This window comes from Mus musculus, chromosome 4, assembly GCF_000001635.26.
Source record: "Mus musculus strain C57BL/6J chromosome 4, GRCm38.p6 C57BL/6J".
Lineage (NCBI taxonomy): Eukaryota > Metazoa > Chordata > Mammalia > Rodentia > Muridae > Mus > Mus musculus.
Genome location: NC_000070.6, coordinates 141,367,887 through 141,384,443, shown reverse-complemented (window position 1 = coordinate 141,384,443; position 16,557 = coordinate 141,367,887). Strand labels below are relative to the sequence as shown.

The 16,557-nt window shown below is 53.5% G+C and overlaps 1 protein-coding gene across 1 annotated transcript; it reads right to left on the bottom strand.

Moving 5' to 3' along the window:
* Positions 1 to 269: 269 nt before the first annotated feature.
* Positions 270 to 16,252, bottom strand: Fam131c (family with sequence similarity 131, member C). The gene is made up of 7 exons (NM_001085513.2): positions 16,120 to 16,252; positions 4,651 to 4,766; positions 4,090 to 4,125; positions 3,749 to 3,842; positions 1,935 to 2,117; positions 1,590 to 1,700; positions 270 to 1,056 (listed from the first exon to the last, which is right to left on the bottom strand). The coding sequence occupies exons 1-7, from the start codon at positions 16,139 to 16,141 to the stop codon at positions 797 to 799; spliced, it is 822 nt and encodes a 273-aa protein (NP_001078982.1). The 5' UTR covers positions 16,142 to 16,252; the 3' UTR covers positions 270 to 796.
* Positions 16,253 to 16,557: the final 305 nt, after the last annotated feature.

Genomic DNA, 16,557 nt, shown 5'->3' with positions numbered 1-16,557 from the left:
AGGGAGAGAGAGTCCCTACTGGGTCTTTTGATGCTTGGCTTCACGTATCCAAGGACCTTGAATATGTGTGGCCCTGCCCTCCAGACTCAGTCTCCCTGTGGTACAGCTGGGTAAAGCAGGGTCCCTGGGGGTGGATCTTTGCAATATCAAGACACTCCAGGCCTCTCCAGTGTTTTGTGTGTTGGAGGTGGGAGCCTTTCCCAACCCCTCACACCTTTATCCAGGGCTCAGCAATGTACTTTCCCCAGGAAGACCAGGTCAAGTTCATCTGGGATTAACACACTACTTTAATGTCACCAGAGAACCCTGTGGGAGAGGGAGGGGGTGTGAGGGAGGACACGTGGGTCCTCTTGGCTGGGAAGTGGGGCAGGGCGGGGGGTGGCGGTCACAGAGGAACCAGGTAAGAGAGGAAGGACAGACAGACAGTCCAGTGACTAGAGAGAGTCCAGGAGAAACAGTCCCACCTTCCAGGCAGATGCCCAGACTGAATGGGGCAGGCTGAGCCCAGGTGGAGGTTGGCTCCCCAGACCCCCCTCCAAACAATCTTTCCATGGTGTCCTCCTGGGGGCCCGACTGTCAGCTCTCCTGGGGCTGGTTGCCCTGGTGTCTGCTTAGAGTCCTGGAGCAGGCTGTGAGCAGGTCCATGGAGGCACTGAGCGGTGCACAGGAGTAACAGCCAGCCTCCTCACCACGATCCACCCTGTGTTTGTACGGAGGAGTCGAGAGATGCCCCGTGGTACAGTGGTACAGCTGGGCTCCCAGCAGGGTGTGCAGACAACGGACTGGCCATCTTGCCTCAGTTGTAAAACACTTCATCTTCCTCTTCTGAAAGAGAGCCACTGTCCACCGACGGCAGCGAGCCATGCAAGTGGGCCCTGTCATCGAGCCCCTGGGCCCCTGGCAGCCGCTGCCGGTGGTGCTGCTGGGTGGGGCTAGGGGGTTCCTCTGGTGAGGGCCAGCCATCATTCAGGGTGAGGCCAGGAGAGCAGGCTAGGAGACTGTCGTCCTGTGAAGGGCCGCTCAGGAGGCTGTCCTGAAGGTAGATGCTCTCGAGGTCTAGAAAACCAAATGGGGGTACAGGGGAAGAGATGGAATTCTGTGCCTGTGCCCTACCTCCCAGGGTGCGGGAGACCAGGCCAGGGTGAGGAGGCCTGCAATGTCACTGTTAAGCTATGCGACCTCAGGTGGGTCTCCAAGTCTCTCTGAGCTCAGTTTTCTCCCTATGACGGACGGAGCAGAGATGATAAGAGCAGGAAGTGAGTATTGGGACAAGAGGTTCTCTTTCTGGTCCTCTGTCCCCTACACTCCCAGTCATAGGGAGAATCATGTGAGAAGAGCTAAGGGACGCTTCATTGGGACCCAGGTTTGGGAAAGCAGCACCCAAAATCCACCTAGTGCCTGCTCAAGCTGCACCCCACCCAGTCTCTCCTTTCTGATAAGCGCAGCCCCTGGGAATGTTGGAGCCAGAGCTGCCAGCCCCAGGTAGCTGGGGAAGAAGGGGGAGGAGGAAAGGAAGGAACCCTGCTGAGAGTCCTTGGCGTCCCTCTGAGGGCTGCTCCACCCACCCTGCCTTGTCGTTCCTGCTGTACCTTGGAGCTGGAAGGCACCCTGGGTACTGTCCTCGGGCTGCAGTTCTTCGTCATCCAGAGAGGACCAGGCACTCAGAGTGGCCTCCGTGATGGCAAACTGCTCAGCGACCCCTGGGGGTGGGTGGAGTGGGGGCGGGGCAGCAAGATTAGACTCAGTGAGCACAGGGGTGGGAAGGGGGCGCTCTATGCCTCCATGGGCCTCTCTGAGCTGTGAGAGAGGAAGCCACCGAGTGAGTGCCCCGCCCACCATCCTGCGCGTTTACGCGTTTACCGCAGGTTCGCTCAGACCCCGCTTCAGGCTGAACACCCAGCCCGTGGCCTCTCTCTCCGTGACCCCTCACTCACCCGCAGCAAAGCGCGCCTCGCGCAGCTCGTCCGGGAGGCAGCAGTAATGTTCGTCCTCTGCGGGGGACAGCTCCCAGCCTGACTGCTGGGCGCTCCAGCCTTTCCACTCGATGAGGTGGGCCACTCGGCCACGGGCCATGGCCGTGGGCTTTGTGATGTGGTCCTTGATGCTCTGCACCACCCCTGTGAAGCCATGGATAGCTGTTCATGGGGTGGCCGTCCCAACGTAAGCCCCCGCTCGTGACACCCAAATACCTCAGACCATCCTGTCACCACGACCAATTCTGCTCTGTGCCATCGCAGTCTGATGCCCTCCTTCACGCCATGTCCCGCCCGTTTGTATGCCCCCCTCATTCCCAATGTCTTATTGAATCTGGATCAAGTTTCCCAAACCAGCCACTCCTTCCTCCGGCTGGCCATGTGACTCAGCCCCTTCCACTCATGATGAACAGCTCTGTGGATTGAGACTCTAGTGAGTGGAGGTGCATCAGGGAGTACTACCTGGAGGAGGTGACCTGGAATTGGGCTCTCTGAAGGCCTATTGGGGTGGGACAGATGGTGGCCAGGCTGGCAGAATTTCAGAGATGAGACAAGGTTAAAGATACAGACGTACTGGCTCAACACCATACAACCAAGGATGGGACACAGGGCAACTAGAGGCTGGGAGCCTTTCATCGGCCAGACAGGGACTAGGGAGCCGAGATGAAGACTTGGTGTTATCTCTACAGCAATGGAGAGCCTTGGTTACAACATGGCCAGACAGGAACCAGGGAAGACGTAGGTTAGATCTGTTACTTGGGATATCAGTTGTATCCCAACTGAAAGACTGAAGTTCAAGGGTGGAGATGGGAGTTGGGGCAATCAGAGGCCATGGTAGGGAGCCAGGTCGAGACAGGAGAAAGGCTGGGGAAGCTTATGAGCTGACTGGCTGGATATGGAAGGGGATGGAGACAAGGAATCAACAGCCCAGCATCTCCACTAACCGAGGTAGGGAACAGATCCGGGCATCCCCAGGACCCTTAAAGCCGGGCTTAGGGGAACCCAAGCTCCAATGTCAGATGAGACCGTCACAGGAATTAGGGACCGGGAACACGGCAATGACGGAGATGAGGAAGAAGGGGGGATCTGCTCTCCGAGTGGGGTGCTGGCTGCAGAGTGCTTGGGGCAAGGAAGTGGTGTTTCTCGAGGCAGGGGAGGTGGATGGCAGGAGTTTCGGGAGAAGGAAGTTGCAGAGATGGAGATGGAGGAAGCTCTCTGGAAACATGGAAGGATCTTGTGCCCTCAAGGTGACACAGTCTTCAGGGGCAATTGAGGACTGGACAGGGAGCAAAATCAAACCCAGACCCTTGGTCTTCAAGCGCCATTGAGCCTTAAGGCTACCATCTGCAGAGTGTGCTGAGGCAGAGCGAGTCCTACGACTGTAACCAAGTCTCCACTGAGCAGAATTACTGTAACCAAGTCTCCACTGAGCAGAATCCTCAGCCTTCTTCTCTCCCCAGGGATCCGCCCAAGAGCCATCCCCCAGGGGGACACAGTCCCCACTTCAGGTTCTGCTTCTAGGGAACAAGACCCAAGGTGACGTGGGAGACCACGCAGTCAGACACCCACAGCTTGCACCCTCTCCTCTGAGACATCTCGGGGGAGAGGGCCTGAAAACTCAGCAATCCAACTCCCAAGAGAGGGGACCCAGCTTGAAGTCTGGCAATTTAGAAAACCGTCAAACCCGGCATGCCTGTGTCCCTTTGCTACCAGTAGCACATGTCCATGGAAGAGTGTACAATCTCTAAGGGCCAGAGGGGGATATCCTGACCTACCCACAAGGGATGACGTAGCCAGGGCAGCCACACTGTAGTTGCTGGGGCAGGCTCTAGAGTCAGATATGTAGCCATTGGTGGTCTGGAAGCACCTCTGTAGAAACAGAAAAAGGTGGGTAGGCAGGAAGGAAAGGCAGACAGAAGGCACCCCTCACCCGCAACAGCTGCTCATCAGGTGATGGCCAGGGATCAGGCACAGAAAGGTAGGGAGATCCTAGCCATTCTCACAAGATCTCCTTCCCTGGGCTGGCAGGACTGTGGGCCTAGGCTGGGCACAGCAGAGGAAGGGAAGGTGATGTCAGCTGGGCTGGCTGGACTTGGGGCAAGCAAGCAACACTGACCTGCCATGGATCCCAACAGAAATCCATCTGCTTGTCCTGAAGGGAGAAGAGAAAGGGGATCAGTCAGGGCTGTGGCACGAGGGATGGAGGCGGGGCGGGGCGGGGCGGGGCGGGGCGCATATGGCTATGTCCAGAAGTCCTACAGGGCAGGTGGATCCACCTTGTGGTGTTCTGAGAGGTTACAGGGCCCCTTGCTATACCAGGACCCCTCTCTACACCTTCCTGATCTACTCGGAGGATCTTCTTGCTTGTACTCTAGAGAAGTTCTTGGCAGATGCTAGGTTGTTCTAAGTTGGCAGCAGAACCTTCCGTCTGCAAGGTTGAGTTACTCTGGACGGGGAGACCTTTGGGGTGGGGTTGTGTTGTCTAAATAAGTCTGGCCCAGTCCAATCCAGAGCCTCATCTAGCTGAACGCCAAGCCCTCCGCGCCCCTATTGCCCAGGGAGAAGTTGGGATTGGCAAGAAAGAAAGGAATTGAGAATGGTTTCTGCTTGCTTCAGGGAAATAAGAGAGCAGCTGGAGTCGGGGCAGGCAGGAGGAGGGTGATGAATAGCCAGTTACCTTGCCAGCAACATGGTCCGGAACAATGGCTGGTGAGTGGCTGGAGGGCAGGTCCCGATTCAGGAGGTCTGTGCCCTGGGGCCTGGGGCTGTTTTTGTGGGCACTTGTGAACAGATCTGGAAATAATGACAAGAGAAATTTAGATAAACCCCAGTTAGCAGTGTGGAAGAAAAAGAAATAGGGGCTTTTGAGCAGGAGGAAGTCAAGCCATCTCTGCTTTATGGGGGGGGGGATAGACTTGGTCAAAAGATAGCAGAATGGATACACTAATTAGTAAAATAAAGGGCACAGAACGGACATACAAAAATCAGTAGGCTGGGCGGTGGTGGCGCACGCCTTTAATCCCAGCACTTGGGAGGCAGAGGCAGGCAGATTTCTGAGTTCGAGGCCAGCCTGGTCTACAAAGTGAGTTCCAGAACAGTCAGGGCTACACAGAGAAACCTTGTCTCGGGGAAAACAAACAAACAAACAAACAAACAACAACAACAAATGTGGGTTAAAATGCACACCCACTGTCCCAGCTATGAGGGGGAAGCAGGAGAAACATTGAATCCTAGGAGTTGGATCAACCTCAGTTACAAAGAAACATAGTAATTGCATACTTGGTTTTCTTTCCTTTTCTTTGCTTCTTTCTTTTCTTTCTATCCTTTCTTTTCTTTCTTTGTTTCTTTCTCATCTTTTCTTTTCTTCTTCTTCTTTTTAAAGTATGTATGTATGTATGTATGTATGTATGTATTTATTTATTTATTTATTTATTTATTTATTATATGTAAGTACACTGTAGCTGTCTTCACACACTCCAAAAGAGAGCATCAGATTTCATTACGGGTGGTTGTGAGCCACCATGTGGTTGCTGGGATTTGAACTCAGGACCTCTGGAAGAGCAGTCGGCAGGCACTCTTAACAGCTGAGCCATCTCACCAGCCCTCTTTTTTTTTTTTTTTTTTTTTTTTTTGAGACAGGGTTTCTCTGTATAGCCCTGGCTGTCCTGGAACTCACTCTGTAGACCAGGCTGGCCTCGAACTCAGAGATCCAAACTACCTGCCTCTGTCTGTGTAGTGCTGAGATTAAAGGTATCTGCCATGGCCACCTGGTTGAAATTCTATACGTTGGAGGGGGGGGGGAGAGCGAGCTGGGTTGGAGATGTAGTTCAGTGGGTAGAGTATTTGCCTAACTTGTATAACATCCTGTACACTGTAATTCCAGCACTCCACAGTTAAGTCAGGCAGATCAGAAGTTCAAGGTCATCTCTGGATATGTAGCAAGTTTGAGGCTAGCCTGAGTTACATGAAACTTCATCTCTGAACTAATAAATTAAATAAATAAATAAATAATGTAAGGCATCTTGATTCCTTCTCCTCTTCTGCCTCCATCTTGTCACAGAAACCCCCCCTCTCTCTTTCTTTAGATTTATTTATTATATGTAAGTGCACTGTAGCTGTCTTCAGACACTCCAGAAGAGGGCATCTGATCTCATTACAGATGGTTGTGAGCCACCATGTGGCTGCTGGGATTTGAACTCAGGACTTCCAGAAGAGCAGTCAGTGCTCTTAAACCGCTGAGCCGTCTCTCCAGCCCCTGACACAGACACTTTCTATATAACCCAGGCTATCTTTGAGCTTCTTGCTGCGGCCTGCTAGGCAGCTGGAATATAGGTCTGTGTCAATGTACCCCACACTGTTGTAATTTTTTCTTTTTACTTTATATTTTTGAGATAGGGTCTCACCATGTAGCTCTAACCAGCCCTGACTGACCTAGAACTTTCTATGTAAACCAGCTGGCCTTGAACTCACAGAGATCCACCTGCCTCTGTCTCTCAAGTGCTAGGATAAAAGGAGTGTGGCACATTTTAATTTAAAAATGTTGCAAAGCAGTGGTGGCACACACCTTTGATCCCACCATGAAGAAGGCAGAGGCAGGCAGATCTCTGTGAGTTTGAGCCCAGCCTGGACTACAGAGTGAGTCTGAGGATCTGGAGAGATGGCTCAGCAGTGAAGAGCACGTCCAGAGGACCTGGGTTCAATTCCCTGTACCCACAATGCAGTTCACAGCTATCTGCAACTCCACTTCTTGAGGATCCAACACCCTTCTCTGGTCTCTGAGTATCCATGTATAGTGTGCAGAAATTCATGCAGGCAAAACACACCATCTACATAAAATAAGACGTTTGTTTGTTTGTTTGTTTGTTTGTTTGTTTGTTTGTTTGTTTGATTTTCGAGACAGGGTTTCTCTGTGTAGCCCTGGCTGTCCTGGAACTCACTCTGTAGACCAAGCTGGCCTGGAGCTCAGAAATCAATGTGCTTCTGCGTCCTGGGTGCTGGGAGGAACAGCATGTGTGCCAGCTCAGCTATAAATTTTTTTAATGTCCCTTACTCTTTTGTAATAACTTAGATTAATATACAAACACATTCTATATTTTCTTTTACTTTGAGATGACATTTCCATGTTTGTGTGTGAGATGTGTGTGAGAGAGAGAGACAGAGACAGAGAGACAGAGAGAGAGACAGCCAGACAGACAGACAGAGAGAGACAGAGAGAGAATGTATATTGGGTTAGATAGAGGACACTTGGGTATTGTTCTTCAGGAGCTGTTTAGTATGTATGTATGTATTTTGGTTTTTTGAGACAGGGTTTCTCTGTAGAGCCCTGGCTGTCCTGAAACTCAGTCTGTAGACCAGGCTGACCTCGAACTCAGCAATCTTCCTGCCTCTGCCTCCCAAGTGCTGGGATTGAAGGCATGCACCACCACTGCCTGGCTCTTATTCATTTATTTTTGAGGTAGGGTCTCTCACTGAACCAGAACTTGCCATGTAGGCTAGGCCAACTGGCTAGTGACCTCTACCTGCCTCTGGGCCCCAGAGCTGGGACCACAAGTGCAGGCTGCCATGCCTGGCCTCCTGACATGGGTGGGCTTGGGGAATAGAATGCAGGAAGGTTGCCAACTGAATAATCTCCCCAGCCCCTGCTTGGTCACAGCAGCCCCAGCACCGGCCACAGGGCCCAGCACACAGCAGGCTGTCATTAGGGGCTTCTCAAAGGAAGAAAGCAGAGAGTTCAGACATCCTCCCAGCAAGCCAGCATTAGTTAGAACTCCAGATGATCAAAACAGCTGGGCTCTGTCTCCAGCCACAGACAGGTCAGGGAAGAAAGGTGTCCCAACAGAGGGGAGGCCTCAGAGCTAACACCTCAGGAGCACCCATCCTCGCTGCAGGGAGGAAGGTGAGTGTAGGCCTGTGGTCAAGGTGAGAGTTCTCAGACAAATTACATTCTGAAAGAGCTGGGACCTTCCCAAGGCTGGGATGCTGAGCCAAGGCCCAGGCTGGAGCCAGGCTGTCTGGGACACTACAGGAGAAGGCAAGGTGATGGCCAGTGTCCTCTCCTGCCCCAAAGTGACCCAGACATAAGGAGGGCAGGGCACAGAGGACCACATGGGTTCTGAGACTGAGGGCTGAGCCATGTGCTCAGACTCTGCAGGGCCCAACACAGCCTGCTGTGTGCCAGTCCTGGCCGTGTGACCCTGATTTATTGATGCACTTCTCTGGGCTCCAGCACCTCCCAAGTCTACAGAGGAGACTCCACAGCAGGGCTGGAGGCCAGTCCTTCAGCAGTCAAACATGACATTCATTAGGTTTATCTCTCATTCGTTTGCTGCTATTTATTTATTTATGAATGATCTCTAGCTGGAAATCACAACCGGGGCCTTGTGCGTGGTGGGCAAACACTCTATCGTTGAACTACAGCCTCAACCTGCTGTTCACCAGGTCTGTTTAGACAATAAAATGAGAATAGAAGAATATGGAAGCTATCAGAGCCAGAAGCAGCCCATGGCTTGGTCCCCTGTCACAAAGTGTCTGTGCGTCACGTGCACACTAGGCATGTCCTCCTGTGTGTCATTGGGGTGGGGGTGGGGGATGCCCACAGGTGAGAGAGTTTTCTAGCTGTGCAGAGGGTCAAGATGAAAGATACTTGTTCGCACAGGTCTGTCTTAGTTACTTTTCTATTGTGCTAAAGAGACCATGACTAAGGCAGCTTATAGAATAAACAGTTAGTTGGGGGGGGTTACGTTTCAGAGGGGAAATCCGCAGCTACCATGGAGGGGGCATGGCGGCAAGCAGGGAGCTGTGGTACACATCTGATGCACAATCACAAAGTGGGGAGGGAAGGAGGCAGGGAGGGAGGGAGGAAATGGCATGGACTTTTGAAAATTCAACCCCCCCAAAAAAATACAAAAAAAAAAAGAAAATTCAAACCCCATCTCCAGCAACAGACTTCCTCCAGCAAGGCCACACCTCCCAATCCTTCCCAAACATTTCCACTAGAGACCACACATTCAAATATATGAGCCTATGGGGCCATATCTTATACCTTAAGGTATAACAATAGGACTATGAAAGATGCTCACCCAGGGGAATGTGCCTGCTGCCGATCTGGGTTCCAACCTTGAGAGCCAGAAGGTGACAGGAGAGAACTGATTCCCAAAAGTTGGTCTATGACCATCACACATATAATGTCATACAGACATACCCCTACACACACACACACACACACACACACACACACACACACACACACACACCACATCACATCACATCACATCACATCACATCACATCACATCACATCACATCATCGCATCACATCACATATGTGTAAAAAAGGACAAAATCAGGGGCTGGAGAGATTGCTCAGTGGTTAGAGCACTGGCTACTTTCTCAGAAGACCAGGGTTCCATTTCCAGCACCCACATGGCAGCTGACAACTGCCTGTAATTTCAGTTCCAGGGGATCTAATGCCCATCTCTGGCCTTCGTGGGCACTAGGGACATACATGGTACGGACAGACATGCAGGCAAAACACATATAAAATAATTGTTTCAAATTAATTTTAAAAAATGTTTGGGCTGGAGAGATGGCTCAGAGCTTAAGAGCACTGACTGCTCTTCCAGAGGTCCTGAGTTCAATTCCCAGCAACCACATGGTGGCTCACAACCATCTGTAATGAGATCTGATGCCCTCTTCTGGTGTCTGAAGACAGCGACAGTGTACTCATATTCGTAAATAATTAATTTTTTTTAAAGTTTGAAAGCTGTGACTAGGTATGGTGGTTCATACTTGTGAACTCAATGCTGGAAACTGAGGCAGGAGGATAAGGACTTAGTTAGAAGCCAGTCCAGGAGTATATGGTGTGCTCCAAGTCAGCCTGGATGACACAGCAACACACATAAACACACACAACACGCATACAACATGTACCACATGTCACAGACACACTATATACCACAAAGGCACAGATACAGACAACACACACACACACACATCACACCAAACAAAGTTCTGGAATTCTGTATGTTGTGCAAAGCCTGAGTCTGTCTAGCTGCAGGGTGGTGCTGGGTACCTGAATGGGTGTCAGGGTGCTTCTAGACTCCCTGGGGGCTCTTCAGCTACAGAGCAACGGGTGACAGGGATGGTAAGGAGCCAGCACAGCAGGTGACACCAGAGGCTGGCTGAGGTGCTGGTGGGCTGGTGGCCTCCTGGCTTCAACCTCCCCTGCCTGCCTGACCTCCCTCCCATCTGGGATCCAGGCGCCCTAACTAAGTCTCCCTCTGTCCCTGGAGACTTTAGCCCCATGATGTCATGGCCTGGTTGCCATCGCAAAGTCAGGTAATGAAGCAGCCCAGGGTGAAGTCACAGGCTGCTCTTAGCCCAGCTGGGACCTGGCTGCATCATGGCCTTGGTGACTGGAAAAACACATTGTCACGTAGGGTGGGGCTGGGGGGACAGCTCAAGGGACCTCTAATGCCTGCTATTTTGGAAGCTTTCCCCAAGGGAGTCTTGTGGTGACACTCTCCTCCTTTTACAGCGTATACCCTACACCTTTGACCTCAATGTCCGAGACCCCTTCTTGAACCTGCTCCCTCCCTCACCTCCTCGGACTACAGGAGTGACTGCTCCCTGGTTGCCATGGCAACATGAAGACCAAAAAAGGGGTGTCACCCAGAGATCCCCATCCATCCTTCTGCTTATCAAGAATGCTTCACAATTGCCGGGCGTGGTGGTGCACGCCTTTAATCCCAGCACTTGGGAGGCAGAGGCAGGTGGATTTCTGAGTTCTAGGTCAGCCTGGTCTACAAAGTGAGTTCCAGGACAGCCAGGGCTACACAGAGAAACCCTGTCTCAAAAAACCAAAAAAAAAAAAAAAAAAAGAATGCTTCGCAATCAGACAGTCAGCCTAACCACCCAGACAGTTCTCCATAATATCTAACCTGGGTTCTTCATGCTGCGACGATTCCCCACCAACCTTATTTTCCCTGCTTGGTTCCTGGCTGACTCTGAGGCATAGCCCCTCAGTTTCCTCTCACTTGCTTCAGAGCTTCCCAGAGTGTATACAGCTCTGTGTCCCCGCCCGTTTAGTCACTGTGGTTGCCACCTGCACCCAGTGTTTCTCGGGAGCAGTGGCCTGTGGCCACTTGGGAGGAGGCGGTGCAGAAAGAGCAAAGAGGATTCTTTCCCAGTAGCGGGAAGGAGTTGAAAAGCAGTGTGCAGCAAGTTGGGCCCAAAGCTCCCCCCACACACACACCGTGCTGCCTCCCCAAAGTTCCCACCACCTGTGGCAAAAGGATGCACCAGGTGGTCCCTCCAGTGACACGTCAGCTGCCCTTGGCTCTGAAGAGAAGCGGCCTTGGGCTTAGTCCTCTGGTTCAGCCATGTCTTCCCCACATTTGTCCCGCTTCCCATCCACGTGTGCTGAGGGCTAAAGAGACCAACACCGAGGTGGCCAGGGCTCCCTCAGAGGAACTACCCTGTCTCTGTCCCTCAGTTTGTCTTTCGGGACAGTGGGATTTCTGAGTCCTGTTCCTGGACTGGGGTTTGCCTTGGGAACCCTCTGGTCCCTACAGACAGAGACCAGAAGTGTGAGTCACTGGCCTCTCTGCCTAGCGAGTCCCTGCCAAGAGAGCAGGCCATAGAAGTTGGCAGAGGACCATTCTCCAATGTCCTCCCAAACCACCTTGGGCCATGATGGTCATATAATGGTCTGCTTGGCTGAGCTCAGAGGTGCCCCAAGGAATCCCTTTCCAACCCCAACCAAGGGCTTCCACTCACCCCAGCTCCTTCCCAATCCGATCTGTCTCCCCTCCTGGGGCCCAGCCTACTCCAGTCGCACCATCTCCAGGCAGCCCACCAGGTCGGCCTAAGCCAACTAGGTGACTCCCTTGAGGGAGAAGCCTGGCCTGTGAGGACACACTGCCTGTTTATTAAGCATCTGCTCTGGGGTAGGCACCAAGCTGATTCCTCATCAATGATTTCGCTTTGAATCCTGCAAAGGACGTAGCAGCATACCCACTTGACAGATGAGAAAATGAAGTCTGGGACTTATCCAAGCCACTGGCTAGTAAAGGGTAGGGACAGAGCTCAAATTTTGGGGGTAATATGAAAGTCCAACCGCCAAATAGTGCTGACCTCCAGAAAGGGACCTCCAGTCATCTTTTCTGGGGCGCGCGCGCACACGCGTGTCCGTCAAGTCCCGTCTACTCTTTCCTAAGTTTCCCACAGGGCCCACTGCAAAGTCGCTCCCAGCAGGAGCTCTGGCAGGCCCCCCTCAGGACCTGTTCTTCAGATAAATCAGATGTTTGACTCGTCAGGGAGCCCGTGTCTGCTCCTGTAACCACCAGTGCACTGGACACTAGAGACCCCACCCCCACCCCACGGCAGGCCTGGAGGCCAGACGGTCGGCTGTGGTGGGAGGGTCGATAAAGAAGATGTACAATTAGGGAATAGGGGTGGGCACAGAGGGACCCAGAGACGGAGTGGTGTGGATTCTGGCTTCCTCGCTGTTTCGTTCTGTCAGCCGCTGCCAGTGCCAGCCAAACCTAACCAGACACGAGGCCTTTGAGTGACCCCAGAAATCTGTTCGGGACTCTTGACCAGGTACCAAGTGCTTCGGGGGAGAGCAGGGAACCTTTGGGAACACAGCGTATAGGGTGGGGGGGGTGAGGCCCAGCACTGGGGTCTACAGGCCCTGGATTTGCATCTGGGCAGCCCAGGGGTGCGGGAGGGGGGGTTCTGCTGCTCTCTGAACCCACTTCCCTGCTAGGTTCAAGGAGAGCTAAGGAGTCAGGAGAGCAAAGGCTAGCCCAGCCTGGCTCAGGATAAGCATCTAATGAGTGGTAGTTTAACAAGATGAGCCAGCGGCCCTGGATGTGCCTCAGTGGACAGAGTGCTTGCCCAGCATGCGTGAAGCCCTGGGTTCGGTCCCTTAGCACCACACACGGGAGACACGCACAGTGGTGCACTCCTGTAATCCTAGCGCCTGGGAAGCAGAGGCGAAAGGGTCGGAAGTTCAAGGTCACCCTCAGTTACATAGCAAGTTGCGGCTAGCCTGGGCTACAGGAGACCCTATTTAAACAAGGGGAAGAAAAAAGATAAATAGGGCAGACATGGTAGCCCAAACATGAAGTGCTAGCATTTGGGAGACAGAAGCAGGAGGATGACCTTGAGTTCAGCGTGAGCCAGGCACTACAGGATAAGACCCCCGACTCAAAAATAATAAATAAATATAAAGTTAAAAGTTAGAAAAATTGAAATAGAAAAGGAACACAAACTAGTTCTTAGATGTGGTGTGTGTGGTCAGTATCCCATGGTGCTTAGCACCCACTGCCTCCTGGGAGACAGGAGGGGGTCCCCTTGCCTACCAGGAAGGCCTGCGGTAATCGGCCCCTGGAAGGCTGGTACATTAGCCCCACGAGAGAAGCAGCTATGGAGTTTTGATGTCCTCAGTACTGATGCTAAGGGTGTCTTCACACCGCGACCTTCCCCCCACCCATTCTAACACTCCCACACCGTTCCCATCCCCATTGAACTTGCTAAGATGACACACTGGGGAACACTGGCAGGGACTAGGGACTCTTGATCCTGTAGCCCAGCAGCAGAGGCTAACAGCTGGGCAGGGTGGATCTTTCAGGTATGGCCTGGACCTGGAAGAGGGGGACCTGCTAGACTCCATGGGACATTCGTGCAAAGTTCATGATCCCTGACCTCCACTCCAGGCTCTGTGCATGGCCCATGAAAACCCTTGGCAGGTGGGGACTGTGGTCAACAGTCTGAACTCCACAAGGGCTGGCTCCGTGGTGCTGAGGCTGAGGGCCTAGCTGTGGAGAACTCAGAGCCGGGTCCTTGCTCTTTCCCAGTTTATGGCCCTAGGCAAGGTCGCGTAGTCACTTGTAAAATGGGGCTGACCATAGTATTTGGATGCATTAGTTTCTGTGCCTACAGGGTTTTAGAGTAGAGCCCAGTGAGCCATAAAACCGTCCAAGTGACAGGCGAGCAGGTAACCTCTGCCCAGTGGGTCATCAGCTGGGTCTCTAGAAGGATGGCTGACCTCTGTCCACGTATCCACCAGATCTCTCGCTTCTAAGTTTGCTGGAGTGCACGTTGAGACCTCTCAGGACAGAGAAGTTAAGACAATGCAGCTTGATTTGGGGGTGTCACTCAGGAAGCCCAAGATGCAGGATGAAGAATGGAGACTGTCCCAGCCAGCGTGACCACAAACTGCCCTGGCAGAGGGGAGTACGGGAGGAGCACGGGACTTGGAGACCCCAGGCCACAGACTCAGTGTGACTTTGGCAGGCATCACTGCTGTCTGGCCTCTATACTGTTCTGGGTGGCTCCTGTGCTCACGGGCCAGTGCACTCCGGCATGGGTTGGCCAAGGGGTGGAGAAGGGACCTGGTCACTAAGGAAAAAATATCCAGATACCTCACACCCACAACTGCCTTCATGGAAGGCCATCCATGAGTCGTTGGGGCTTCTGGGGACAGCTCAGACTCTGAGAGTAGACCTAAAAGACCCTTCAGGGCTTTCCACTCTGAGAACTGTCCCATTGGCCAGATGCCAGGCTGGGTTCCTCAGGTCTCAACAGACCAGGAGCCATACTGGATTTTCCCAGCTGCTTCTAACGTGGTGCCTGACACTCAGGAAGTACCTCGTCACCCCCAATCAACTTGAACCAACTTCATACAGCCTGACCATGCTCCTCCTGTCCCTCCTGCTGTCACCTTCCGGGGACCCCCTGAGTCACTTCCCTCAACACTCCCCCGGGAACCTGAGGAAGCCCTCAAAGTCCAGAGAATGGGAGAGGGCTGCTTCCAACATTCCAACACCCCCTCCTGGGGTGTCCCCAGGGGGCCTGCCAGCCCACTCTAAGGCCATTTTACCTTTCTCTGTCTGGGTAAATTACCAGTGACCAATACAATGTCAGTCTTGCAAGACCTTGGGGCTGAGGTGAGTAGACTTGACCTCTGTACACTCTCACTCCTGGCCCCGCCCCCTGCTCCCACAGTGGGTAAGACTCCCAAGTGGGACAATGGCCCAACCTCTTTTTTTTTTTTTTTTTTTTTTTTGGTTTTTTGAGACAGGGTTTCTCTGTATAGCCCTGGCTGTCTTGGAACTCACTTTGTAGACCAGGCTGACCTCGAACTTAGAAATCCACCTGCCACTGCCTCCCAAGTGCTGGGATTAAAGGCGTGCACCACCACTCCCGGCATGACCCAACCTCTTTTGAGGTGTTTGCTTTTTTTTTGACACAGGCTCTCATGTAGCCCAGGTTGGCCTCAAATTCTCTATGCTGTGGATGCTGGCCTTGAGCTCTTGATCTTCCACTTTCTGAGTGCAGGCATGTCCCCATACTCCGCAACCTCTCCTAAAATATTACTCCAAATACAAATATTCCCTCCCCACAGCATCTATGAAAGATCCTATGCACACACACACACACCCATTTACAGACAGTGCTCTCCCCAAACCCCACAGATGAGGGACAGTCACTCCAGTTCTCTGGAATCACCTTGGAATGGCCAAGGTGCCAGGTGAGAGACAAAGGCCCAGGGGTTACTGGGAGCATCAGCTGTCCTCTGTCCTCTCCTGTCCCCTGAGCAGGGGTGGGGGTGGGGATGGAGTTAGGGATGAGGGTGGGGAAGAGGGAGCCTTGATAACCTGTTCATCCCTACTGACCCCTTCCTGCGTGGGGTGGGGGTAGGGTTCTGGGGCTAAAGACACAGGCACCCTGAGAGGAGAAATGGGATCCTGGCTTAAAAAGGCCTGCCGGCATCTTGAGCGGGAGCGAGGTCTTCCTGGAGCTCAGTGGCCCATAAGAGGACCAGAAAAAATAGGAAGGCTCCCTCCCCTCTCAGGCACACTGCAGGAGGCGTGTAGCTGCGGGGAAGAAAGCATGGCACCGGACCTTGCTTCATGCCACCTGCCGGGTGCCGAGTGGGGCGTGGGGTGCGGAGACCTCCGTCCCCTCTGCGCGCTGCTCGCCCCCCTCCCGAGCTCTGTCCCCGTGGGGCGCACCGTGTCCTCTGGGGCGCGGCTGATCCATGAAGGGCGGACACCCACCCTGGCTTCCCTGAGCGGAGCGCTGGTGCCCCCCCCCCCGCCCCCCGCTTCTCGCTGCGTCCCGGGCCGCCCTGTCCTCACCTCGCGACACACAGGATCCCATCACGGGGCGGCGGGGCTGGGCCACTGCGCCTGGGGTGCGGTGGGCGGCCGCGCGCTCATGTCTCCGTGGGCCGGGGCTGCGCGGCTCGCCCTCCTCTCGCTCCTAGTCCCCGCTGCCGCGTCCGGATCGCCTCGCGCCGCGCCCGCAGCTGCCAAGGCCGGGCGACACCGCGGCGGGCGGGGACCCGGGGAGCGCGGAGGGGGCGGGGCTGGGGTGCGCCCCGCCCCCTCTGTGCCAGTGTACCTGTTGTCGCTAACCAAAGTAAGGCAAACCAAAGTAACAGGACTCGGCCCTGTAAGGAAGACTTCTAGTTTCAAATCTGAGTAGCGCCTGCTTTCTGGAGCTCAAGGTCAGGGGAAAGGGCTGGGAAGGGGAATTCTGCAAAGATGAGCCTCATCCCACTGTGCACAATGAGC

Coding starts and splice junctions, on each gene's coding strand:
- Fam131c (NM_001085513.2), bottom strand. CDS start 16,141: ATGGGATCCTGTGTGTCGCGAG. Junction 4,126..4,650: donor CGGACCATGTTGCTGGCAAG/GTAACTGGCTAT, acceptor TTCTCCCTTCAG/GACAAGCAGATGGATTTCTG. Junction 1,057..1,589: donor GGGTGCCTTCCAGCTCCAAG/GTACAGCAGGAA, acceptor TTGGTTTTCTAG/ACCTCGAGAGCATCTACCTT.